At 35.0% G+C, this 27,853-nt stretch overlaps 1 protein-coding gene across 1 annotated transcript; it reads right to left on the bottom strand.

Annotated features, from left to right (window-relative positions):
• Positions 1–104: 104 nt before the first annotated feature.
• Positions 105–27,853, bottom strand: TMEM47 (transmembrane protein 47). Its single transcript, XM_079124677.1, has 3 exons — positions 27,626–27,853; positions 13,131–13,271; positions 105–3,499 (listed from the first exon to the last, which is right to left on the bottom strand). The coding sequence occupies exons 1-3, from the start codon at positions 27,849–27,851 to the stop codon at positions 3,321–3,323; spliced, it is 546 nt and encodes a 181-aa protein (XP_078980803.1). The 5' UTR covers positions 27,852–27,853; the 3' UTR covers positions 105–3,320.

The following is a 27,853-nucleotide window of genomic DNA, read 5'->3' as shown; positions in this document are numbered from 1 at the left end:
GGGTTTTCTAAATACATTTTAAAGAGAAAAAGAACTGAAGACATGTAATTTAGAAGTCCTGTCTAAAGGGTTTACACAGTAGAGAAGACACAAACCAGACCACATCAGTGAAACCACTTTTATTTTTATTTTTTCCACATAGATAACTTCATGTCAACTACAAAAATCATGAAATGTACTGATCGTGAAACCGCAAACTCAAAATCACTGGAGTGATAAACAGGTTTCCCCCAGATGACTATTAAAAAAAAGTAACCAGGATAACATAAATTCATATTTAAGTAGTAAACATGTCATATTTAAAAATAATAAATATAGAATAGCAGTAGAGAAATTAACAGCATAAACAGCATGAAGTATATTGTATTTTTTAAGACAGATTAAATTTCTAGGCACAGTTTTAGGCATTAAAGAGGACACAGAGGCATAGGTTAGTGTGCGCTGCTCTGTACAAAAATACAGTCTGAATAAATTACATTGCTAGCCATACAATTAGACATCACTTACCAGTCAATTCATTGCATGTTTAATAATATACAGGTACATGCTAATCCATATATATCATTTATATTTCAAACACATAGGTCTCTCTATTTATGACTTTAAAATTTACATGTTGAACTTACAAAAAGCTAAATACTTGTGCAAGAAATCCGAATAACTAGCCCTGCTGAGTACTTTTATGATATGCATGTGTGTATATATATTAGTTCTCTAAGATAAACATGGGTTTGTGGTTAACAATTTTGCTTATGAAAACATCAAACAAACCTAAAGCCACAAAGACATAATGTTAATTTAAGTGAAAACTTCACTCATGTTTATTCTGATAGACAAAATAGTTATTTCAGATGAGCGACAATTTTATTGTTGTACTGAGCCTGTTAATAATGAAGCACTCCCAAATATTAGTGATGGTAGAAATATAGCATAGGGCTATAGGGCTCTCACGAGGAAAGTAAAAAGTTACAGAAGAAATCTACTTTTCAATAAACAGCAATTATATATGCCTCAACCTATAACATAATTCTGTCACTATCCAGCCTGCCATACTGACAAGAGAATGAAAACTTGATTAGACTCTAAAAATGATATTGGTCTAACAGCACACTGCATCCTCCACTAGATCCAAGGAAAGTGCCTCATTTGATGTCAGCACCGAAGTACTGTACTTCCATTATTCAGGAATAAAGACATCTCACAATAGAGCATGTTTAGTAGCTGAAATCCGTATCCAAATATATTTCTCATGCTGCTCTGACAATACACAATTAACTGCAAGACAGTCTGCCCCAGATTTTACTATTTCTCAAGAAAACTGCTTCAAAATACTCGATAATACTAATACTTTTCTGAAAATTTCATCTCATAGTTTCTTATGATTCTTTATAGAATCATATACTTTTATAAAGACTTCTCTCTAGGAAACATTTAACCACTTTTATCTATCACTACTAAACCTCATAATAATAAACCTGGTACTTCATATTTACTTTTTGATTCTATAGAAAATTCACAAGATGTGGCCTTTTGGCATTTGAATAATAAAATAGTTTTATTTGAAGGGAGGAGGGCTGTTATTTTGGCAGCCATTCTTAAGACAAGCTGAAAGCAGAACTCTGTTCTGGGAGGTAAAGCAAATTATTAAACACTATTGATGTGGTCCTACTTTTAATGGATTTTGCAATACAATAGCACATAGGAACGTTTTAAGTTTATTTTCCAATGCTTCTTTCTGCAAGAGGGCCAAACCAGAACTTATTGTTTTAGTGTCTTTGTTAACAAAAATAATTATTTATAAGTTTTATAGTAGAATTGTATATTTTATATAAAAATAGGTTCATAATTAAACTATCCAAATTTGTATATTAAACAGAATTAACATAAGCCTGCAATGAGAGATTAGTTGCAAACTTAGTACCTAGTATTGGTATTTCCTTCCCTTGAAATAGTCAGTAAATGATTCCCCTAACATAAACCCATTATAATTGTGTGCACAAATCAGTTAGCCCATCAGTTAATGTTAGAGGACCAGGTGAAAAATCAAACAAATTCTACTCCTCTATCAAGAAATTTATATAAATCTATCACTATTTTTTTTAAATGAAGACATTTAAAATACTTGCAAAAAATAGCAGCCTTCTATTTTAATGAATTTTACACAAAATGATCATTCTAATTGCTACTCTCTTTTAAACTACAGTGCTTACAGGAGAATCATTAATTTTGAGATCAACACCATTTCAATTTTTCTTCTTAGGCAATTCTATTAACACTTTCCAGTGAAACAGTACAGAACATAGAGCAAAAGCTTTAAGGTATATATAATTTTGTATGGTAAATAAGTGTGAATACCAATCTAAGCCTCTTAACAATGTGTACAAGGTTAGTGTTTCAATCCACTTCACTAGAGCAAATGTTAATTTTATGTGTAATTAGTAAATGTAGGTGGAGGGTTATGGAATAACTTATTACCGTTTATACTAATGGTTCACGTTCTATAAAAATATTTAGGCTTGTTACATATACATAATTGTTTGCTGCAATGTTTGGTAAATGATTTAAAGGGTAAAAAAAGCAACTCATGCATATTTCTTTCTGATTGTCCCAGGGAAAGCAGAGACCCTCGATTTCTTCCCATTCTAGATGGGGCTGAGGCACAATATCTAATCACATAATGAAAAGCATACATCTCCAAGTCTTGACTTCCTTCCCAGGGAGATGCTAATTGCCACAGCATAACCTCCCATTCAAAAGGTGTTCTTGAAGGTGGAATGTGTACCATTAACCAGTTATATTCACAACTCCCATTAGATGCTGAAGGGCTTTCACTTTACAAGAGCTCACTCAAGCAAATAACCAACAGCCAATGTAATCATTGGGTGGGATAAGCAGGTGATAAGGACTCTAAGAGTGGAATCTTTGTCAGCGCACAAAGGAACTTCTAAATGCTGTTTATGCCAGCTGCTCCCCTGCAGGCAATAGGAGATTCAGGCAATTCTCATTCCAACTAGTTTTTCACAATGGTTGCTGTCATACAGACCCTTCACTTTTCAAGAAAAATGACATGAACATATTGGAAGTTTGCAGCATTTGCCTACATCTAATCAGCTCTCTTAATTTGTGCAGGTCCCTAAAATGAATGTAAAAGCTGGTTATGATGTTGACAGCCAAAAGGCAAAGGATATTAAATCAACTGAGCAAACTGCTTGATGCTCCACAAGTGTTTTAGAAAATAGTGAGTTAGAAAAGATGCAGATGTAAATCTTTTGCTGGATGGTTGCTTTTTCTATTTTTTTTTTTTAATCTGAGACTTGGTTTTAGTAGTAGTCTTCATAGTTCTTAGGGTTCAGGCAATAAAGAATGGCACCCCCAAATGAAAATATAGTTGCACCCCAAGCCAGGCCATAACCCCAGTTGAACTCATGGTAAATTTTCAAGCTCACAGTTTCAATGAACTTGATTGGGTAAAGGACCAGACTGCAAACCTGTAAAACAACTGAAAGAAAAGCAAATAAAAATTAGAAAATGTTACTTACAGGAAATAAAACAATATAAACATATAAATAGACACATGTATAATGACTACTTTTTAATCAAATAAATATAAAAGCCAAAACATTTAAAATACTGGTTATTCTACATGGTATACTTTAAAATATTAAGTTTTTTGTTGAAATACTCTTTCATAATACAATAAGAATTACCTTATTAATAATTAGTGTATCATCATTAGTATTTGAATATACAATTAGTACAATGTAATAATTTACATGAGCATACAAAGTAGTGACTCTCTCCTTAAAAATACATATATAATTATCACTATAATAGCAAGTAGTACTAGTTAAACTAAACTGTTCTACTATACAAAACCTGTAAATAGTACCCTAAGAACAGTGACCTCAATGCAAACTTAAACCTTTGTTATTTATGTATGTGCTTGAGGAACTAGGGAATCGAAATTCTCTTCCCCTGATTAATCAGTTACATTCATTCAGAATTCATCCAAGATGTGCCTCTGTTTTCATTGTTGCTTTGCAACAATTTCCAACTCAGTCCAATATTCCAGAAAAGTTCTACCTTGATGAGTTTCTTCCTATTATTTTGATATGAAACTAGTTTCATTCTTTTCCTTTCATTTAGTTCATGCTTCTGATCTTTAAAAAGAGGCTCAAAAATCATCTTTGTCAAGAAGCTACAACTAATTATACCCTTTCTGTTGGATCTAACAGAAGATATTTACACATGTATTTCCCACCTACTTTCTGTCAGAGAATGCATAGAAGCTAATGTTACTGAAAACTTTGGATAATGATGGTTACTACAGAAGAGCACAAAATTTAGCCCTTATTTCCTAGTTAGCTCTTAGTTCCCAGCCAGGACCAAAGAGGAAATGTGATGAGTCATATCTAACAAAATAATATAAACAATTAATCAGGAATGGAAGGGAAGGAAAGTTTTATTTAAACTGCCTAAAATTAAAATGGCATTTATCCTGTGGATATTTTTATATAGGAGATGCTGGATTATACAAGAGATGGTGTCATCTGTTTAAAATTTATAACTCCCTATTGGATCCATTATTATATAATTTATATTTTATTTAAATTGATTTAATGAGAATTTATAGGCTGGATCTGCCTCATTCTCTAGTATATTATAGTTTTAACCCCCAAGTAATAGACAATCATCTCCTTAAAAATATAGGGTACTGTTATATATAATAGGGAATGGCAAACTACTAAATTCAGTCTAGTGCTTGATTTTTTTAAAAAAAGATTTACGGGAGTATAGCCATGCTCATCCATTGATATTGATGTATTGTTCATATTACAATGGCAAAGCTGACTTGCAAAAAAAATGAAATGGCCCAAAAGACAAAAAATATTTGTTTTCTGGACCTTCACACAGAAGGGAAGAGCTAACCCCTGATATATTAAGCAAATTTTTTAGCTAAAATGAGTTTAATTTATCCTAAAAATGCTGTAAATTTCTCAAGTTCAAGAATAAAAATGTGAATAATTAAGGGAACAATTAAGGAAAACAAAACAAATTCTGACATAGTTTTATACATATAAAACTATATATACATATATATAAAACTAAGATGGATATATCTTTTGAAATAGTTTATTAAACTTTTTTAAAAGAGCAGCAGTGTGGATAGCATGTTTAATAAAACTGAAATTTTACGCTTTATAATCTACTCTCATCAATTCTTAGGGCTTGTAAAGAATCATTTTGTCAATATGATTAACATTCCTAGAAAAAGCTACTTAACAAATATTGATCTCTGGCAGCATAAAACTGAGGAACTACAACAAATTCACAAGGACATGATTCCTCAAAAACATTACTTTCTATAAGAATCTAACTAGGAAATAAGGGGTCCATCTGGAACCAAATATATAATAATTCCAAACATCTTTGCCTTGTAGCTCAACATTGCTCTAAGCCCCTATCTGTCTGCCACACTTCCAAGTTACTACTGAGAATGGATGGATAAATAGGTTCACATAAAAAGTGAATCTCTTGATATCCAAAATAGAAATCACATCCTGTTTTTAGCTTAAAAGTCTTAGAAACTAAATTTTAGGTCATTGTCAGGATTCAGTTTAGAGCATATTATATAACCCACACTTCACCTATTTCTAGTCATACAATCTATATTAATTTTAAAAAATCAGTTGGCTTTGTGCCTTTGTGAAGGAAAGAGAATTTTCCCATTTTAAATGCCTTAAAACTTATAAAAAGTCAACTGCTATTAACCATGAACTACAGAAAAAAAAAAAATTACAGTTACCAAGCACGTTTTTAAAAAGGCATTTCTCCTTTGGTTTCTATACTCTGATTATTAGTCAAATCGTGGCTGATCCTTCCAGGATATGATTGAGATAGGAATGTGAGTTAGATATAGTAATTCATTTACTCATTCAACAAATTCATAATTCAATAAATATCTGAATGTTTCTAAAGTGATACATTTAAAGGCATTATTGATAACAAAGGAGACAGGTGCTATTGCCATGGGCAGGGAGACCATTAGTATATAAATACTGATAACAATGGCAGGTACTGCTGGGAAGCGTGAAAATCCAAGTAGGACCAGACAGAGGGATGAGTGCTGCTCTTTTAGATCAATAAAGGGAAAAGGGAAAAGGCCCCTCTGGGGAGGAACATTTTAGCATAGACCAGAATGAAATAAAATGGAGGCACAGGTCAATATAGCAAGAAGTGAGTGCTACAGGTAGAGGGAACAGGCAGTGCCCAACTACTGACACAGCTGGTACACTGGAACAACAGGAAGGACACTGTGGTTGCAGTGCAGACAGAGAAAAGCCCCATAAGAGCCAGTGGGGTCACAAACAGCCTTGAGAACCATGGTTAGGGGGTCTGGATTTTATTCTAAATGTGATAGGCAATTGCTAGAGGAATCTGAGCACAGAAGTAGTAACTAATCTGAATTATATTCTAAAAGTATTACAATGCTTCTTTTGAGAACCAGCCAGTTCCTGAGTGTTTACCTATGCTGCATTTAATATTCACTTCAATGTGTTTTATTTAGCCAATATTTGGCTTCCATGGTATAATATAATAATAACTTCCTTATAGTGAAAAAGCAGAAATACAACTGCATTAGGCTCCGGTGGCATACTTTCTTTTTCAGACCTTTATTGTGTTGAAGCCAGAAGAAAATTACCCTAAAATGTTTTATGCCTCTGAATTATTTTACTTTCTCTGGAATTACAGAAAAATGCATGCAATAAAAAATACAATTCTGCATTGATAAATAATTTTCTCCATTTAATAAAATACATGGATGTAGTTAAAAATGCCTCCTTGTCTTTCATAAATTTTGCAAAGGGAACGGGGACTAGAGTTCAAAATTCAAGAAAATGCCATCAATACTAAATTTCTATTTTACCATGAATCAAAGAAACATAATAGGCATGGTCTGTGGTATTCTCTGTGCGTGGCCTCATAGATGACACAGGAAGTTATGAAAAATTTCAAAATTTAAAATGAATTTGGGGTTCATTCATGCTCTCCCTGGTTTTTTGAAAAGGGACAATGAAACTACTGGCTACAAAATTATATGGAGAGAAGCATGACAGGAACTTGAAGTTACTAATTCCTGTGCTTTTACGTGCATATTTTCAATATTAAAACATTCAAAACACTTAATATTGAAACATTCAATATTGTTTTCTATGGGAATATTTCAACAAACATTTATTGGGTGTCCACCATGCTTTAGGTGAAGAGAATGAGACAGAGAGGACCTGGTCCTTGACCTGGAAATTTCACAATATGATAATGGGGACACACAGTTAAGTACAAATCAAAGTGTTCAACAGCAGTAGTGGACATGTTTATTTGTAATCCATTCAGCATACATCAACCAAGCTCCAATCCTTCTTAGAGAAGGGAGGGTTTCTGAGCGGCTCTGGAAGAATGGATAGAAACTGGTCAGAAGAGAAAGATGAAAAGACAACTAGGAAACAGAAGCAGTTTGCATGAAACTCAGAGGTATAAGAGGGTGTACCTGTAGATAATTCATGTGGATGGACTGAAGGATTACATGCACAGTAAGATGTTTGGTTCAGATTATAAAAGCCTTAGTGTATCATAAAATAATAGACTTTTGTTTCTCCAGGGAGACATGTGAGATGTTATTTTAATTGTAAATGCTCTCACTACTTCAGTACATGCCATCCTGACTTCCAATTGTCAGCACTTAAATTTTTTTACCTAAGTTTCCTCTGGCCGCTAAAGCTACTTTGCTTGTCTGAGGGGTGGATCAGAAGTTCTGGAAAATGAGCACTGCTGTCCCTCAATTGCAACCAAGCCCCTTACCACGGACTCCCAGATTTTGGTGTACAAACAACCCTGCTCCCTAGACCTCTACTGAGGTAACTTCTCCAGGAAGATTAAGCTCCAGCTGCTTCTGCTTTGAGTGACAACTGGATTGGTAATGTTCCCTTTATTGGCTGCCTTTCCAACCCTGTTTCATTTTCCATATCCCTTACCATACCCCTCATTTTAATCTCCCAAATAAAGTATTTACACTTGATCCCTTGTCGTGGGGATTGCGCTATGGAAACCAAAGTGGCAAATGACAAGACCAGATTTCAGAAATATATCAGGTGTTTTTGTGCAAGGCAAACTAAATAGGTAAGACACTAGAGAAGGAGGGACCCCTAGTGTGTCAGACAGTGCCTAGGTACCTGTGTATAGTGATTATTAAGGTGGCATCAATGGAAAAGAAAAGTCAGGGAATATAAAGAGAGACTATAAGAAAGAAATGCAAAACTAAATTCTAGGAAAGGGAAAAGGAGTCACAGACATTTTAAGTCAGATATTAGTAGAGAAAAATAAAAGAAGTAGGGGGAGACAAATTGGGATCTGAAATGTGTCATTTGAGGAACAGGTGTAGCTTCAACGAAGTCAATAATGTTGGTGTATGAAGACATGGTACAGACTTAAGAGAAAATTTTAAGGCAGAATTGACAGGCCTTTCCAGCCAGGTCCCTAAATATAGATTTACAAAAAGGAAATGATAATTTGAAGAATAAAGAGATTTATCCATAAAGCTATCTATTTCTTATAACTATTAAAAGTAGTAGTAGTTGTATGAAATTACTTATTGGGTAGTGATACCATAAATTGTACTAACTAAAGTATACTTTGATATTGGTACATGGAAAGCAAAATGGAATCTAAAGATCTGTGAGTATAAATTCTCTAGAAGTTTGAAATCTAAGTTGGCCACTGACTTTTCTGCTAAAATCCAGACTCCAAGCGACTCTCGCCATCTTGTATTAACTTATAGGATGGTTAAGGAGGGGTGTGAGCACTTGCCTAGCATATGTGAGGCACTGGGTTTGCTCCTCAGCACCACAAGAAAATAAATAAATAAAATAAAGGTACTGTGTCCATTTACAACTAAAAATTTAAAAAGAAAAAGAAAGAAATAAGTTGCGGGATCCTGGAAAACAATGTTGCCATTCCACATAAATAATCATAGGAAGCTTTTACAGATACAACAAAAAGGAAGCATCTTTAATAATACAGTAATTGGAGATTATGTTATTAAAAATCTGAATCATAAAAGACTGAAAATATTCTGTAATTTGTATTAAAGGCTTTGGGGGAAAAAGAAAACATCCTAAATCCTTGTGGGTTTTAAAAATGATCCCCAGTCAGTTCAAAACCACACAATAAAAGAGGAGATCCAAGAAAGACAATTCCTCCAATTTTACCAAGTCTTTAGTAAAGAGAACTGGATGCCAGTTTTCAGAATCATGTCATATCCTGTCATTGACAGCTATTCTAAAAGAAAAATACTGTACAGTAAACTATACTAGAAACACACAAAGCTTTCATTATGTGCTATGGTTCAGTCATGCTGCACTGATCAGATGATCTTTGGACATCTCAAGTTGCTGACTTCCTTCAGGTGTTACTCCTGAGATGGAACAACTGGAGTTATAGGATGGACTCTATAGTACATAATTGGTAGCTGAATTCAAAATCAAGGTTGATTCTGCTCTGATTTGTCTATATATGATACCCACCCAAGTAAAGATGACTGGTCAAAGGAAAAAAAAAAAAAAACTTGTCAATCTTTCCTTGTGTTTTCAATTCAGATAGATGCCCTGAATGTAAACTCTGGTTCTCCAACTTACCAACTGGGTAACTCTGGGAAATTACTTCCCCTTTCTAAGCCTGTTTCTTCATAGATAATATGAGAAAAGTAAGTACCTAATTTTAAGATTGTTATATCAAAAATAGCACATGTTAAAGTGTCTAACACTGTGGCATATGGTAGATGCTTAGTTTATTATTATCATAAGCATTATTATCATAGATAACATCTGGTTCTGAAATCTAGATTTCTAGGACTGGTAAGAGAGTTATAGAAAATGGGGCAATGGTTTAGATAGGCTATACTGATGGTTTGCTCTTTCTCTGCTAGGAACTTTTCAAGCAGCTAACAAGCTGCCCCTGCCTCACCCAACCCCTGCCACAATCAAGGACCTCAAGAACAAGAGGAGATAAAATCTTTAAAATTCCTTTGCCTGTCTTTATAAGATTCAGTCATCAGTTTTGAGGGGAAAAAAAAAAAACCTTAGAATTTATTATCTAATGTTAAGATATTATATAGAGGTGCCTGACATTTGTTAATGAATGAATAAAATATTAAAAATAAAAAAATCTGATAACTATTATTTTTGAGATATTCTGGTACTTTCACATATGGTCATGTGAAAGTTGCTGCTTCATAAGTTCCAACAATAGAAATGTTTTTTTTAAAAACATGAATTACAGTTTGTTGTTTACATATTTGTATTTCCCTACCAGATTATAAGCCACATGCCTTTGTCATCTTTTCAGCATTCATTCAGAAATGCTTTTATTGAGTGCATCTGAGTACCAGGCACAGCACATGGTACAGGATTAAGTGTGTAGCTTTTGGGCAGATGTTTCCAAGTGGCAGTGATATGTCTGTATTGAATTTATGTGCTATATGTCTCAGCAAAAGATGAAAAAACATTTCTTTTTTGAGATAGAAATCATTCTCTATGTCTGTGACCACCAAAATAATGCTTGTTGTCACAAAGTTTGATGCTATTTGGAGACAAAAACATTTTGAAAAGAGAAGAGAAACAGATCATTTACAAATAGACCAAGATATGTAAAAGAGGAAAATGTTCCCAAATTCACATTCAGAAAGAATCATGTGTGTTTAATAAAAGGCAAAATTAAAAAAAAATAGACAACCATAATTTTAGCTGGCATTGTTTCAAGTAGGCAGATTTTCTAACTTTTCCCATCTTAAGCAGAAATCAATAAGAGATTATTAAGCATAATGAATATTTTTTCTTTATCCAAAGATCAGCTACAGGTAATTCTTTAATGCTCTTACAAATGGGAGAGAAAAATTTACATGACATGCTACAACAATCAGTAAGTTTTATCTTATATGTACCATGAACACTAAACTAATGGTTATTTCAAAATATGTCCATAGTCAGTGTCAAATGAGAAAGAGTAAATTAAAATCTCAATACATGTACATTTTAAAAATGTAGTAGTATAATGCTCATTTTAGGTCTCAGAGGGTAGAACAGCAATATATGAATTTTACTGTAGGAATTCCTCTCACCATTTAAAAAATAATACCATATATAGCAGTTAGAGCTAAATCAAAATTTTTATTTTGGCCAAATCCATCACCTTTAACTTACGTTCATTTACAATGTATTTTCTATTACACCCAGTACTTATTTTCATAACCTTTTCTATATTTGTAAAAAAACACACAGGTATTTAAAAAAAAAAATCTGAAAACTTCCAGTTAATATTCTAAACATGCTTATAATATGTGGTATCAACAATGAACTTTTTATAGATTGTGCATTTTCCATAATGCAGTAAATTATAGGTTAAATGGAACAGTAACTAGGTAACCACAATAATATTGGTATTTATAAAAGATTATAATATCTCTAATATTCTAAAATAAGAAATGTCTACATATTCAAAAAATTATTTGAAACAGAATTCTAGTTCTAAAGAACTAGATTTGAATTGAATTGAATTTATCATGAATACTATTATAACTAATTATCTAATCATTATGCTAATAAAGCCTAGCTGCAAAGACAAACTTATGCTAAAATTGATAAATCTAAATTATTTCATTCTAAAATAGAAAAAAAGCCATGTAAATCCATGAACCAAAAAATAGACTAGAGAATAGTGATGGCTCTTTAGGAGAATCTTCATATTGTATTAAATCATTCACAATAGACTTTCATTGCATGCCAGAGTAATAAAGTAATGATTACTATGGTCACTACCTAAATCTTAAAAATATTTCCCATAATGATGCTTTTTAGGCTATTAGAAAGTATCTACAGTGATATTTTGGCCAATTTTACAGTTGTGTTAATACCATGTTTCCATAATAGGTACCCAAGAAATAGTTCAATGAATGCATGAAAGAGTCAGTAACGAATAAACCACTAGTTTAAGATTCACTAGCCTTCCAGCCCCAGCTCCGTCAGTAATTATTATGTGATATTGAACAAGTCACTTAAATATATGAATCTGATGTAATTCTGAACTTCTTCAGCCTTTTGGGCCTTTGTTTTTATGTCATCGACATTCTGACCATTCTTCATGTGTATAAGAAAATGAAGACAAACAGCAGGGGGCAGCAGAACACTTTGGATTTTACATTTTTAGCTCAAACTACCCTTTAAATATTCTGAGAAATTTCATCTATTCCAACCTTTAAACAGCTTTTAAAAATCCATCTAACAGTCTAGATGGTTTTGCCAGTGTCTTCAATACTGACAGCCAGAGGGGCTTATTTTTCAGTCTTCAAATCACATATGATTGACAGGGTACATTGAAGGCACCACAAGAATCTCAGTTTGAGTCGAAAAGAATAATATATTCAAGGATATTATTATAAATGAAAATTAAAACTCATCAAGTAATGTACTGGGCTTTTAGTCCACAAGCCCCTTTTCTACACAGCTCTCTTGTCTTTTGGTTTACCTTGGTTGGTATTTCAATTCAAGCTACACTTCAGAGAAAGACGGTTGTTAAATAGATGAACATAAAATTGACTTCATATAATTAATCTGTCTGATGGTTCAGGTTGTGTGGTGATTTTTTCAATATAACCATGGTTACTTCCAAAGAGGTGTATGCCTTTAAGGGTGCACATTTTGGAATTTTTTTTCCAGTTTCATGTCAGAAAAAAAATGATGCTGCCTTAAGATCACCAAGGGGGCAGTAGAAAGGGGAAAAAAACTGGATGGAAAAAAGACTGTTGGTAAATACATCTAAGGCAATAGCCCTGACAAGATGTATTATTTATTCACATTTGAGTTCAAAGTTTAGAAATTACCACTGTGCTCTGTGAAATGCTTACCATGCTAAAAACTGATAATATGATAAGTCGTTGGCCAATTTACCTTAAAATATAACAAATGCTTCTCAATTTTTATGTCATATAGGAAACATATACTGCTTCTATATGAGAAGAGATGATGGTAGAAAAGTTCATGAAACTTTAATACTGGTTTGAAAGTAATGAATATATTTACCTGCTGCAAAAAGCATGACAGCAACAGGTCTGTAGAAGCGCCTTCGAGATCCCACGCAGATAGAAATCAAACCCACCAGGAATGCAATGAGAATGATGGCAGCACCACCCAAGAGTAAAGCCAGAGTAGCAATCTGCCAGTCTGGAAGGAAAAAAAGAAAGGCATTGCTTTTAAGCATTAAGTCCTCAAAGAATCAACAGAACTAACTTAGCAGACTTCACCTTGCTGCAGCTCAACAAATGTGATTTTATTGCACACTAAGCATCCTCTGGGGTTTGAAATGTTTTGCAACAAAAATTAATATTAATGTCTTTATTCAGAAATGTCTCCTATGCTAAGCTCAGCAGAGTTTTTAGATTAGGGGTTTGCCATGCTTTTTTTTCATGGACTCTACTAAGCGTTCATGTTAAAAAGAATGTCCCCTCCATGATCTATTTTCAGTATTAAGATTTAAATTTTTATTGATCTATAAAGCTCACGAATCTTAAGTCAAGAAAATACAGATGAAGATTAGTAATATATAACAATGTAATGACCATCCAGATTAAGATCTTGAAGGACCAAGAAAGTTCCCTTGTGTCCCTTCCCAGTCAATAACTGCCATCCCACCTGGGTTAGTGATAACCTCTATTACCACAGATTAGTTTAGTTTGCCTGTTTATAAATAATGTTACAAACTCTTTTGTGTCTGGCTTTTAAGTCTCTGAAATTCATTCATGTGGTTGTGTGTGGCAGTAATACATTCGTTTTTAGTGCTGTTCCTTCTTAGAAAGCTGCCTTTCACCTCATAAAAATTCTCCAAGTTTTTGTTTGCCTTCCTGCAACCACTAAAACAATTCCCTAATTAACTTCAGGAGGATTTGTTGTTTGCTTGTTTGTTTGTTTCTCCTCTCTTTTATTCCATTCTTATCTCACTCTTAGATTCACTACCACAGGAATAGTTTCTGAAATTAAGTATTCCTCAGGAACCAAAGTGGACTCTAAATAGCTGCTCAACTGCTCTCTTCATGCATAGAAGAAACAGTAAGCCTATCTTGACCACTTACTATACGCAAGTCTCATGGATACACCAACTGAGTCACACACACACTTAGTAAAAAGTAAACCTCAAATGAATGTTCTCGTTTCTTATAAAAAATAAAGATGTAGTTATGGTATGACAGAAAACTGGCCCATTTTCCTTTCCTAAGAAAGGTAGAATGTTCTATCAGAAGAAGTAATGTGAAACTATAAAAGCACTGCAAAGTTAGCAAGCATCACATAAAATAATACTGTGCAAAGCAGCACACAGTACAGTGGTGGTTCTCAGTCTCAGCCTCCGTTCTTCTGGCCCTCAGTGTAATGAATATGCAGGAAATGCAAATAGACTTTAATCTATCGTTAAATTGCAACATCTTATAGTCAAAGTGCAGATTCATGATATTTTGATGCTTCCTTTTAAAATTTTTCCTCCAGAAGTTTTCCCAAGTAGTCAGGCATGGTGGTGTGCTCCTATAATACCAGGTACTTGGGAGCTAAGACAGGAGGATCACAAGTTGAAGGGCAGCCTGGACAAATTAGTAAGATCCTGTTAGTACAGCTCAGTAGTAGAGTATTTCCCTAGCATGTGTGAAGCCCTGGAAACACCAGTAGCACAGAGAGGGGATGGGGGGTGGCAGTGAAGGGAAAACTAATTGCCAAGGTAATTTTCCACATCCTTTCCTAAAAAGTTCTGAACGTTTCACTAGCACTTAACTAGAACTTGCACAGCAACCAGGAAACAAATAAATAAGGAGAAAATAGAACAAATCCACACTTCTTAAAATATAAAGATGAATCACAAAAAAAGTAGAAAGCAGTTTTATGCCATCTATTTGTAAGAAAGCCATATAACTTCAAACAATCGTGTATCTGGCTTTCAACTAGAAGTTAAAAGGATAGCCATACTATGGTTTTTTTATTCCCTAACAGCATGTAGCTTTGAATTGAAAAAGCCAAAAGAATAACCCTTACACTTGGAAGTCTCTAAATTTCTTTGGAAGAGTTTATACATAGCACGTTATTTAACATAATGGAAATCGTTCTGGAAAATTGTGTATAAGTTGAAATTTCTGAAAGAAAAAAAATCAAAGTTTAATTATATCAAAGCATATAGGGTACAAAGAAAAGAAGAAAATCTACCCATCCATCCATTCATCAGTGAAATTCCTGGAGAGTTTGGTTAAGAACACCTATGCTGGATACTTTTTTAATTAATACTATTACTTTTATAAAATGATTATCATTTTAACAACTTTCCATAAATTATTTTATGTAAATAAGACTTTTTAAAGAATTAGTTTTTTTTAAATCAATATAAAACCAAATACCCACCCATTTTAAAATATCTTAAGATGAAACTACGATAAGTTACTTTTTCCTGATGAGCTCTTTTTCATAACACAATATTCGTAAAATGTCATACATTTCATTATTTTCACTTCCAACCCCAAATCAAACAGTTATAATTTTGGTCACTCTTCTCGATCTTAGAATAGGCTCAAAGAATAGCTAAAACCATGATACACATTTGTTTTCATTTTACATAGCTAGACTAAGCAAAAAAATCATCAAACTTTCTCTATAAAGAGCCAAAAAATAAATAATTTTTGGCTTTTCTGGTCATGGTCTCTGTTGTATCTATTCTACTTTGCCATGTAGCATGAAAACAGCCATATACAATATGTAAACAAATTAACATTGCTGTGTTCCAATAAAAGTTTATCTACAAAAAACAGGTGGCAGGCTAGTTTTGACCACAGGCTAGGTTATTATTTGGTGCTTCCTGGTCAATACTTTCATTTTCAAATGTTCGACTTTTTTTCCCCAGGTAAAGGCCTCTCAAACAATAAAAACATCACATAATAAAGTCAATTTGGATAGATGAGTAATACAGAGTTACAAGGTGATGTTTATCCAAAATAGTAATAGAAAATAGCAAAAAATATATACTAATTTCACACAGTGTTGAATTTTCTCCAAATAGCAATACTTTATTTCATATGGAGACCCAATAAAATGCCACAGTAGAAAGCACCAGGAAAATAAAAGTTATTAAAAGGCACTAGAACCTTATTAGGAAAGGAATCTCTTACAGCACAGGAAATATTTCTAAAAAGTAGGTGAATACAAGCAGTTCGTGTTTTCTACTAAATGTTCTGTATTTTTAGTATTGAGATTGTGGCTAATGAGAAAGTCACTCTAAATACATCTTCAACAAGAAAAGTCACCAGCATCATCATTGCTGTGGCACTGCTACCCTTCCCTTTGATCTACAACCTGAGCTTCAGCTACTCAAACAGAGAAGCTGTTTTATTTTCTGATAGAGACTAGAAATGGGCCATGGATGCCACCTCCTAGCCAGAAGTTGGGCTTAGACTGGAATACTGAGACTATATCACTAGTGGACAGCGCCAAGTTTTAGAATTATTGTCATATACACTTGGAAGGACTCACTCAGGCTGGTTGTGCCGGACCAAAGGTTTAAATAGCTGCCCAGCTTAACCTCAATTAGAAAGTAAAGAATGTGGTTAAATAAGGCTATCATAGACAAGGAGGCCTAGGGTGCTTTTCAAGTTTCAGCCTGGGCATTTTGGAGCTGAGAACAGGGTTTGTGGCATCCTGTCTCTATCAGAATATAAACAGAATCCACTGTTCAAGCACTAGAGTCAGTCTGACAGGTGAACTAGAGTCAGAAACTGTGCAGATTGGATGGTTACCATTTTCTTCTTTCTTACTGAACAAAAGAAAAAAAAGTGAAAAATATTTTATAGACACCTAGTAATGGCCATAAAAATAATAGACTGAGCTTCCCATTACTCAACCAAAGCCCAATACTAGATTTAGCAAGAATATATACATATAAAATGTTTTGTTATATTCTACAGAACTTGGGGAATTTTACAGAAATATTATAATGACCAGAAAATGTATCTCTACCCGAAGGGATTCTCCATTAAGGTTTGCATGCCAGTATTTGCTACCTCATATTCAGTGTTTGTAAAACAAATTAAAATGATATACAATTCTCAATTTTCACCCCCATTTCTTAAAAACGTTATGTATTTTAATTTCTCATAATCAGTTCATTTCTGTATCAGTCGTAGTCCCCCAGTATTTAGTCAGATAAAGTGTTAAAGAGTCTTTACAGATTTATTATTCTGCATTAGTATTCCATATTTTTTGTAAGTAATGTACTTACACTGTAGTAAAGCAGTAAACATAATCCAGTCTTGCAGAACATCAATGGCCATGGTGCTGTTTTGCAAACTGCAGTGTTCTGCACATTAAAACTGGCCATTGTTCAATGTTAGGACAGCTGATTGGAAATCTAAATTTGTTATCCAAGATGTAGGTGAGGAGGTGGTAATGAGTTCTGAGGAAATAAGATATTGCCTTGGTTTATAAGCTGGTGAGGGCTCGGAGGGGCAGGGTAGCAAGCATGTTTTAGATCTGGAAACCAAACCTGAAATGAGGCTGCCATATTACATGTCAGGTTCCCTCAAGATTATTTTGGCAAAACTGACACAAGTATCACACCGGAGGCACTGGAACTGAACCTAGGGAAGCTGAGGTTCAAGATAAGTACATTTATAATATCATCCCACAATAACAAGACAAAAACCAGGCTGTCCCTATATAACATTAAATTCAACATTAATATGCAACTCAGGAACTAAAGTAGAGTCCTCTTTCTAGGTATTTGTATTAGCTGGCATAACAGTTTTCAATGTCTGTAAATGTTTTAGTATTCTGCAGAATTATGCTGACTTACTTAGTATAATATGTGAGACTAGGTTGAAATAGCCACTGCATTATGAAAATTCTATGGGCTGCATTAAAAACTCTTTTTTCCTCAGGGAATTCAAAGTCAAAATTCACTCATTTTCGGGAAAGGCAAAAATCTTAATGAGGGTACATTTTCCACATTTTGGAGCCAAGGTCAGAGTACCACACACCAGTGCCTAAAGCTTTTCTCCCCCATCCATCTCATTTCCAAATATTTAACTTATCAAACACTGGTTAATTTATTTATCTCTGTAGAATTGTTTATATGCTGAGATTAGTTCTACTATATGTAAATCCCTAAGCACACAATTGATACTTCTTTTAGGAAAATAGATATAATTAAAAAGCAATGAAGACTTTTTTTAACCTATAAAAACAAGTTCCACTGTTTGGGTGGATGATATGCCTTCAGTGTATTCATGGTTTTAATGGCTGATTCTCATTTCTATAATTCCCATTACAAATCAAAACATGAATTAAAAAAAGTTTATAATCACATTCAAATTTGTCAGATAGGCACTTGTATCTTCATCTTTGACCCCCCCTAAAGGAAATTACATTAATTAAAATGCTATTCATAACTGCAACTAAAATTATTCACTAGATCATCTCTACATATTATCTTGACACCACTCTTCATAAGTTATCCACAAATTCTCCCTAATTCACCTAACAAAATGGATAATTTTTACTCATTTCAAGAAAATATTCAGTTCTTCTAAATATCTTTATTCTCACATAGGACATATTTATAGCAAAACATTTCAATTTAATTGGTGAGAACTTAGAAAGCTAATTTTGTATTGCCAATCTGTTTCTATCATCAGGAACTGGAAATAATTAGGATGGTATTTGCTTAAGTCAGGGTGGGGGGAGCTCAGTTACAGAATAATACTTCAGACTTAACATTCCCTAAGTTATCCATGTCCTTACTGAAGATCATGTCTTTGTCCCAACCAGCCCATTTTGTCTAAAAGAATAGAATAGCATTTAATTATTTTTATCAAATGCAACAAGATTTTATTTTAGGATTAATGCTACATTACTTCTGATTTTGGGTAGAAAGGTCATATACTCATGATAAATGAATCAAAATCAAGCTATTAGTTTGTGTAAAAGAAGCTAACTATAGACTAACTGCAGAAGTATCAAATGATATACATAATTTTTCCAAGTTAGTCTGAATGTGGCAAATGAAGTGCAAAACTGAAAGAATTACTAAGGCAATTTAAATTTTGTTTTCTTGGTTAAGTTGCATTTAGACCTAAGTCCATCAATGTTACATTAATTTTCCACTATTTCATTATGTGGACACAAAGGCAGCCAAAAGAAGAATTAGAATTTCAACTTTAATAATAATTAAAAGTCATCTCTTTTTTTCAAACAAATGATATCAAAATCACACTTTTTTCATACTAACAAATACTTTAGGCAAATAACTATTTGTATTTTACAAAATGGAAAACAACATGGATACCATATGCACTGGGCTACACAAAATGAAGTGGATTATTGTAAAAGCTGCTGCTTTAGATAACCACGTTAACCAAGTTGGCAACAATTTTGAGCTCTTCTCTTTAGGGCCATTCACAAACTAGGACTGCATCAAAAGTATGGTGTAAACCCGATTTTAAGCTATAAGGCAACCATTCAAATATGTGACACAGTAACTCTAATGACCAAAGTGCAGGTCAATTTTGCCAAACTTTGGGAAAATCCTTGCTGTTCAAAACTGCTAGACAGGGTACTAGTTTTTGACTCATGATAATTTCAAACCCTCCTTCACAGAATTCTATCTTAGGAAACTCAGTGGAAATGTAACAAATACCATAATATATTATCCTCCTCCAATAAAACTACTATATATAGAACTTAGCAAGGAACCTTGCCATTAAAGCGTGTTATAATAGTTAGACATAAAGAATACCATTGCTTCTAATGATTGTTGTTTCTTACCATGAATTATATTACAAAGCTTTCACTATCATGTAATGATAACATTACCTAATGGTAATGGTGTTTCTCTATAGTAATTTCAGATTATGGTATTTCTATAAGGTTGTGATGGGTTTGGTATACTGAAAATTATTTCTTTCCCACCAGTTGGAAGAAACCCTAAGAGTACAATGTGAAAAACTTGGTTATTTAGAAAAGCAGGAAGAAGAAAACCCACACCAGGAATAGTAGTGGGTGACCTTCCTCTAAGTAACTAAGATTTTGTGATGGGTATGGGACAGCTAATAATAATCAAAAGGGTAGATTGCCAGAAAGCCACCTACTGTCAGTATTAAGTCACCCCTTAAGGAAATATGGAAGGATAAAACTGGCAAGCATGCCAGCTCCTTCTTAAACTTCTCTAAAGAAGTAAAACTTGTACATTTATTTCATTAATTTGTTTACAAGATAATATTTGTTTCATTCATCTCCTTACTCTCACCACCCCACAGATCCTGGCACACAGACTGATGAGCTGGCTGTGTACCAGGATCATGTCTACCTGTTGCCAGAAAATTAATGTGTTTCAATGAAAGTAACTTCCTGGGTACATGTGAGAAGACAGGCAAATGGAGAGGAGAAGTCATTTCTATTTATGTCACCGGGTGGTGCTAAGAATAGATTCCAGGTTTCATTCACAGATCACTATGGCAGTGTTATGGTGCATGTTTGGCTTAGGGATCTTAAAAATGAGGGTAATACAATTCTTTTTAATAAAAACTTGTGTTTTGGGTGAGTGTCCCTTTTTTGTACAGAAAATGTGATTTGTGGGTCTCAACTTCTATTTTTCCTACATTATTTTATCTAATAAACATACATTCGAATGCGCAGTACCAATATTTGTGACATTATCACAAAACATGGCTCTTTAAACTATCATTTTTAAACCTCATAGTAGTTAATAAGCAGATAGAAACCAAGATGATCTACATGCTTTTTCTTGGTTCTCTGGGAGACCATGGTTGTCTTGCTGTTGTATTTTTTAAATGGCAGTCTGTGGTGCCCAAGGCAAGCTTAGAATAGGATAGAAAATTGATGATCTACTAGGGTCTCCAGATCCCACATAAACTTGGAAGCAAAAAGGCTAAGGAGAAATGTCTTTGTCTAAATTTCAAGGGAGATGTACCAATAATTTGCAAAGATTGGTAAAATTTATCTGTCAGTGCTTTTGACATGTAAGGCTGAAATTCTGCTTAAAAAAAATCAATCTCTTTTGATAAATTACTATATATTTTTAATAAAGCCAGAATGCAATAAGTTGTCAAATGAAAATTTATAATCACTTCATCAATTCAGGATACTTACATGACTGACTTCAACATACTTGTAGAATTAATTTTCAAGTGAAAATGAAGCTGCTATTTTACAGTACCCCATCATGGAGATATTTAAAGCAAAAGAGTGCTTATTAAAGGATTAGCCAAAATAAAAAATTAAATCTGATGATAAAAACATATAAATCTAACTGATTTGTCAACATATGCAACTGTACTTATATCTATTTGAAGACTCCTTAAATGCTATTTTAAATTCTTTAATTCTATTTTCATGTGAAATCAAAATATGGCTAATAATATTATAAAAAAGTAGATATTTCACAAATAGTCTTTAACATTTTCATCCAAAATTCCACATATGACAGTATTCAATGGTCCTTCAAACACCAAGAGATGGTTATCTGCAATATTACAGAAAAAATGTGAAAACTGACCCTGTAAAAATACTATGGCTAAGTGCAATCTGTCTGTTGAGTCTTTAACATTGATGGAAAATAACATTTTCCTTATTGATCCAATACATGTGATTTGATTAAATTATTTTAAAAATTCTTTCTACTCTGTGCTATGATTCTGCAATTCAATATACAGCAATTATCAAGAGAAGAACTGTGCTATTAAAACAAAAAGGAAGCAAACAAAACCAACTCTGCAGCTTCAATATCCCTGAAGCACAGCAAAACTTGACTCTTGTCGGGAATTTTAACGTTTTAGTCCTCCTGTACCAAGCACCTCATCAGACACATGCAAGACTTTCTTTAAAAAATGAGTAAAATGTTATCACACAACATGAAGAAACAGGTTACAGTACAGATATCTTTGTCACTGTCTGTCTGTACTTGTGGACAGGTTACATTGAGTTCATTTCATCCCAAATCCAAGTGATCCCTTGCAAGTGACCAATCACTAAAGCCATGTACTGACTGAGGGTAGAAATTATGTGGAGGTTTTCTTTCTTCAGAGGTAATAAAGAATGCAGATTTGCAGCTAGACTCAGTGTCAGACAGACAGTAGGAATGGTACATTCCACAGAGGGGTGAAGTCCAATTCCCCTCCCCCTTGAAACTGAGCTGGCTACAGGGCTCCTTCAAAACCAACAGAAAGTGGTGAAAGAGATGTGTGATTTCCCAGGCTAGTTCAATGGGGCAGGTTCTCTTAGGACTCTTGTTCTGGGGAAAATAACTCATCTTATAAGTCTAACAATTCTCAGATCCCCATGTTAGAAAGAACACCTGTAGCTGCTCCAGCCAGAGTTCCAGTTGAGGCTACCGCCACAGTTATTTCTACCAAGGTGACAAATCTCTGAGTAAAATTACTTGGAAAAGGTTTCTATGTTTCCAGATGTTCCATTCCTACACCACTAAAGTCATTCTTAGGAATGGCTCTGATATCCTGGATCAGAGACAAACCATCTTTATTATGCCCTATCTGAATTCTTGACCCACAATAATTCATGAGCATAACAAAATGATTATTTTACAATACTAACTTTCGTTATAGTTAGTTTCCTATCCTTAGTAATTGGAACACTCTTGGTAACTCTTATCTCTATGGTCAATCAGTTGAGACCTTAGTAAATTTATAAAAAATCACGGGTATTCTCAACAGTGTTTAGGGATTACATTAGCCACTATGCAAATTTATGGCACTGGGAATAATCACAGTATGTGGGCAGAAATGGAAAATGGTTTTGTGATCATGACATACCAAGAATATTATTAAGTGCTAGGTAATACATATTGATATTTAAATTTGAAATTAAATGCAATGCAAAGAGGAAATTTTACTACCTAAAGGGGGAAAGTCCTCCCATTAGGAAAAAAAAAAAATCATTGAGTCAATTTTTCTAAATAGATATGAAATAAATACACTGCTTCATATTTTAATCTTCATTACAAAACATTTGAGGACTTATATAAGTTGTAGTAAGTCACATGATTGTTAAGTGGTCAAGTTCAGATCATTTAGAACCCAAAGTCTCATGTATTCGCCACAATAATACTCTCTGCCCTGCCATAGGATTATGTTACGATTTAGCACAGTTCATATAGAAGTTTACTGTGGTATTTAGGTAATCAAGGGACTTATTTTGAAACATCTACAATGATTTTCAATAATATATCTAGTAGTACTGGTCTCTCTACTGGTCTTACTATTAAACAGAAACAAAGAAATTCCTCCAATGTATTACTGACAGCAGATAAAATCTGTTGCTTGAAATATGCTTTTGTTTGTTTTTGTTTTGATATGTTTTATTAAAGGCCAGGATTTTCGCACACCCATCAAATCCCTTTGCTGCCAAAGACTGATCTAAGTGGTTCCCTGGGGATTGCAATCCTTCTATGAATGTGAGCAAAAGAGGAATTATATTTGCCCTCAAATTAAAATGTCCTTTGTAAACGTAAATCTGAGGAATGTGAAATTCTAGAAGATTTTTTTTTAAAAAATGAAGATCTTGAAATAAGTTACACTTAGTTTTCCCTTATATATTAGTTGAGAAAGTTTGGGTACTAACTAGTACTGCTAATTTTTCACCATCTGTGCTGTACAGGTTTAATGAAATTGCATGTGTCCTACTTATGTTCTTTCAGAGGAAGTAAGAAGGAGGTTTAACTGCAGTGACTTCCAGGTTTGCTGAGCTATGTGTAAACATTCATTAATATCATCTAATTTCAAGTAACAAGCTGAACCTTCCCTGGGGCAAATCGTATTGTGAGGTTTCCCAATAATATTCCGTTTTCTCACTTAAGGTACAGATTCAAAGCATGCACAGATGATATATGTCTGAACTGAGAATCACTGTACCTCAGATCTTTTAAGAATTGTAGGTGTTCAGGTAGTTCTGTTGATCTTAAAATACCACCTAAAATAGGTTTTCTTATAAATTCCTCAGAGTGGAGTTTTATACTAAAAAGTAATAGGTATTACCTGTTATTAGCCTAAATACACTGCCCTTTCAAAACTATCAGTGACTCATGTTACAAATGCAGCTATTTTCAGTACAGTGCATGAATGATGTTAACAATATTCCTTGAAAAAGGCACTATTTGATCAAGTACTTTGTGGATGGAAAGATGGATAAATGCACTTGTTATATTCCCAAAATATTGTCAGTAAAATGTGTTCATTTGGCTATCTGTATGCCCCTGTTTTTTGTTGAGTCAATAAAACCATACAGACATCACAGTGATCTGCTTCGTATGTATGATTTTTTAAAAGAAATGTAAAATCACACCAGAGATTACACAGTGCATCTGATATTGAGTTCAGGGCATCAGCCTTCTGTATACACTTGAGTCATCCTATTAGCACTAAGAATTCTCTTATAACTGCTATGGCTGTGAAACCCTAACAACTATATTCTAAAACAAAGTTATCAAAAGTAAACAAGAGTAAACAGAAATCTAAAACGTTGTTACCACCTTGAATAAGACTTAAGATTTATTAAAAGGCTGTCCAAAACAGCACTGGGGAAAACCATCCTTAGAAAGGAATTCTGTGGTCAGCAATCATGTGTGTACTACATATTCTAAAACTTCCTAACAAGCTTACTTTATTTTTCTTTTCTTTTTCCACCATGAATGACAGTCAATTAGTCATTTTCTCATTTGTCTTTTTGGAAAACTTACAACTTAAGACCAGTATCTGCACTGTCCCTGGTACACTGAATTACTGAATTAGACGCCAGAGAAAAACATTCTGGCTGACTGACAACCAGATTACTGGTTCATACTAGAAGTGCTGACGCAACCTTCAATACACCAGGACACAAGAGGCATGGTTCTGCTTTCGCTTAAAACCATAAAATGGGTTATAAACAGCAAACGATGCATATTTGGTACCAAAATTAAAATGCGTGTTTAAATATAATGGCTTAGGGGAAAGTTTTAGTAGAAACTGGGCCTAACTAGGGCATACTGTCGTCAGAAGAAACATTCCCGAAAATTTCCTTCTGTAAATACAAGCTTGCCTCTTCCGGGCAGTTTTAATTCTAATTAAGACAAAGGTTTTTAATTAAGCCCTGAAGTTCCTGGTGTAGGGCCTTCAGTAAAACTGTCCTTGGTGGTTCCTCCCAAGGTAATTCATTTCAAAGGAAATGGATCTCTTACAAACCTTCAGAGAAAGGCATTTCCCCCTCCCTTCCCTTTTGCTACTCCATACAGCAAACAGACTGAAAAATGCTGCCTACCCTTTGGATCAGGCAAGCAAAACATTGCTGGTTTCGATTCAAGTGTCCCCTTTGTTTCAAAACACTGATAGATAGAAGTTTCAAGCACACATAACATAACATTTTAAGAAAGAACACTTTATAAGTGGGAACATGGCAATTTTCCATATTTCCATTCCCTCACTGCCCCCGCCACTTCTCTACCACCACTGTGGAGAGCAAAACTGAACTGCTACTACATCAAGTCAAGAACTTGTTCCAGATAGCCTCCAACAAAACCATCTCCACTTGTTACCCATTTGCTTACAAACTACGTTTTCTGGGCTGAAACTATTTTTTCCATGAATATATGCATGGGGGTAGAAAAGAGTGCTTCGGAGGCGGTGGTCAGAAACTGCACCCGCCTCTTATTTTTACATTACAGAGTAAAAATACACTATATTTGCATTAAGCTTGTGTCTCCCTATTTCTTTGCCTAGAGGAGAAAAAAAGCTGAAATAAATGGGTATGGAGGCAATTAAGGAAAGATTAGCAAACACTGCATACTGCTCAAACAAACTTGAGCTGGCTTCTCACCATTTCCCTACATTCCTGGCCAAGAGAAAAGGATAATGGCCTGAAAAGCAAATGGAAGTTGAAGCTGGTTTCTCTAACCTATCTGAAAAGTCTTTATGCAATCAGAGGGCTATTATTTCAGGAGACAGAGAGAAAGGGGCAAAAGATTCACGTTGCTAAGGAGACATGCTGAAGCTGGCATTCCTACATAAATTTCCATTTCTATTGAAGAGGGGAAAGAAAAGATATTTTCTCCAAAGTTTATTTGGATCTCCGGGTTACTGAAGAAAGGCATTTTACCGATTTATTTTAACTGTAGTTGTAAACAACCAACTCTGAAAGAATTAAAAGACCTAAATGTTGACCTCCTGCTGCCAACCAGTCCCCTCCTCAGTGAATTAATCAACAAAGGCGGAAACCCTTCAATGGGAATTCGGAGGTAAGAGCAAAGAAAAAGCTTTTGTAAACACAAAATTAAATTTATGGAAGGAACTTAACCAAGTGAACTAATCTCTCTTTTAACAAGAAATGAAAGACAAAGGAAAATCAGATTTTTGTGGTTTTTTTGTGCTATTTCAACTTTATTGGAACTTGAAACGGTTCCAGTAAAGCTTTATAAATGGTCTCAGACAAGACATGACACTGTCAGGAAGGAATTTAATGTTTCTCAGGTGTAGGTGTGTGTGTGTGTGTGTGTGTGTGTGTGTGTGTGTGTGTGTAGAAAAATCACAAGCTCTTGGTCCTCTCCCTTTATCCCCCACTCTCTGTGCAGACACCCAGCAGCTGAAGAATTAAGATTGGAAAGGGAAGAGTTTGCAGCAAGAAATCGGAAGTGGCAGTTTTCTATTAAGGGCATAATTGGGGCGCTGGAGGCAACTAGAGGGTCGGAGAGGGAGGGAATAAAGCCATAAAATCCCCATGGGGCTAGCAGCTCCAGTGGCTACCTTCTTTGTACTCCACCCCCATCCCATCCATTTGCAGTTTTCTGAGCTGGTTGAATAAAGCACAACTTTCCAGGCAACTGTGAATAGAGGAAAGAGGAGTTTCTTACAGTGAAAGAAAAAAAAAAGGGCAACTCAGAATCAACCACGGTGCCACCAAAAGGGGGGGGGAGCTAAGCCTGTCTCTCTCCCAACTCACCACGACCACCCCAAAATTTAAGGAAATAAAATCTGCATCAAAATTCATTCGAGAAAACCCAGATACGGTGGAGTTGAGCAGGCAAAAACGTGGGCTCTAAGAGGTAAACTCAGGCAAATTCCTCTTTGAAAGAAGGGAGGAGAGGAAAAACTGAACCGGGAACCCACACATCTTGGGAGTTGGGCGTTTTAGCCTGTTTCTTTTTGAACGGGGGTGTGGAAGAGTTGCATTTTTTACACAGCCACATGGTTCTCGCCTTAAACGATAACAATTACCCAAAATAGCATACGTGTTACTCCAGAGCGGGAGGAATGGCCACGGGAGGAGGGAGAGGGCGTGGGATGTCGCTTTAGGCTTGGCGACCTGGAGCCGGGAGGGGAGAGGGGTGCATGCAGGGACGCGCCTGGAGGCCGAGGCTCCCCTGAGGGCCGGGACTGGGGGACGCACGCGAGCAGGGGACGCGGAGAGGTGGGGAGGGGCGGTGGCCGTCCGGGCAGCGGGGCGCGGGACAGTCCGGGGAGGGGAGCGGGGGTCGCGGCGCGCCGGGCCCTCACCGCTGCTGAGCGTGGACTCGCAGTGCCAGTTGTCCAAGCTGGCGGGCTTCCGGCAGGACTCCCACAGGGACAGGTAGTACTGGTGGTCAGCGGTGACCCAGGCCGGGCTCAGCACCGCCCCCAGGTCCAGACACAGCGCCAGGAAGATGCACACCAACCCGACCAGCTTCAGCGGGGTCAGCACCGACACGCGCACCTCCTCCATGCCGCTGCCCGCCGAAGCCATCC

Source organism: Sciurus vulgaris (assembly GCF_902686455.1).
Source record: "Sciurus vulgaris genome assembly, chromosome: X".
Classification (NCBI taxonomy): Eukaryota; Metazoa; Chordata; class Mammalia; order Rodentia; family Sciuridae; genus Sciurus; species Sciurus vulgaris.
The sequence above is the reverse complement of the archived record's forward strand: the minus strand, read 5'-3'. Positions and strand labels throughout refer to the sequence as shown.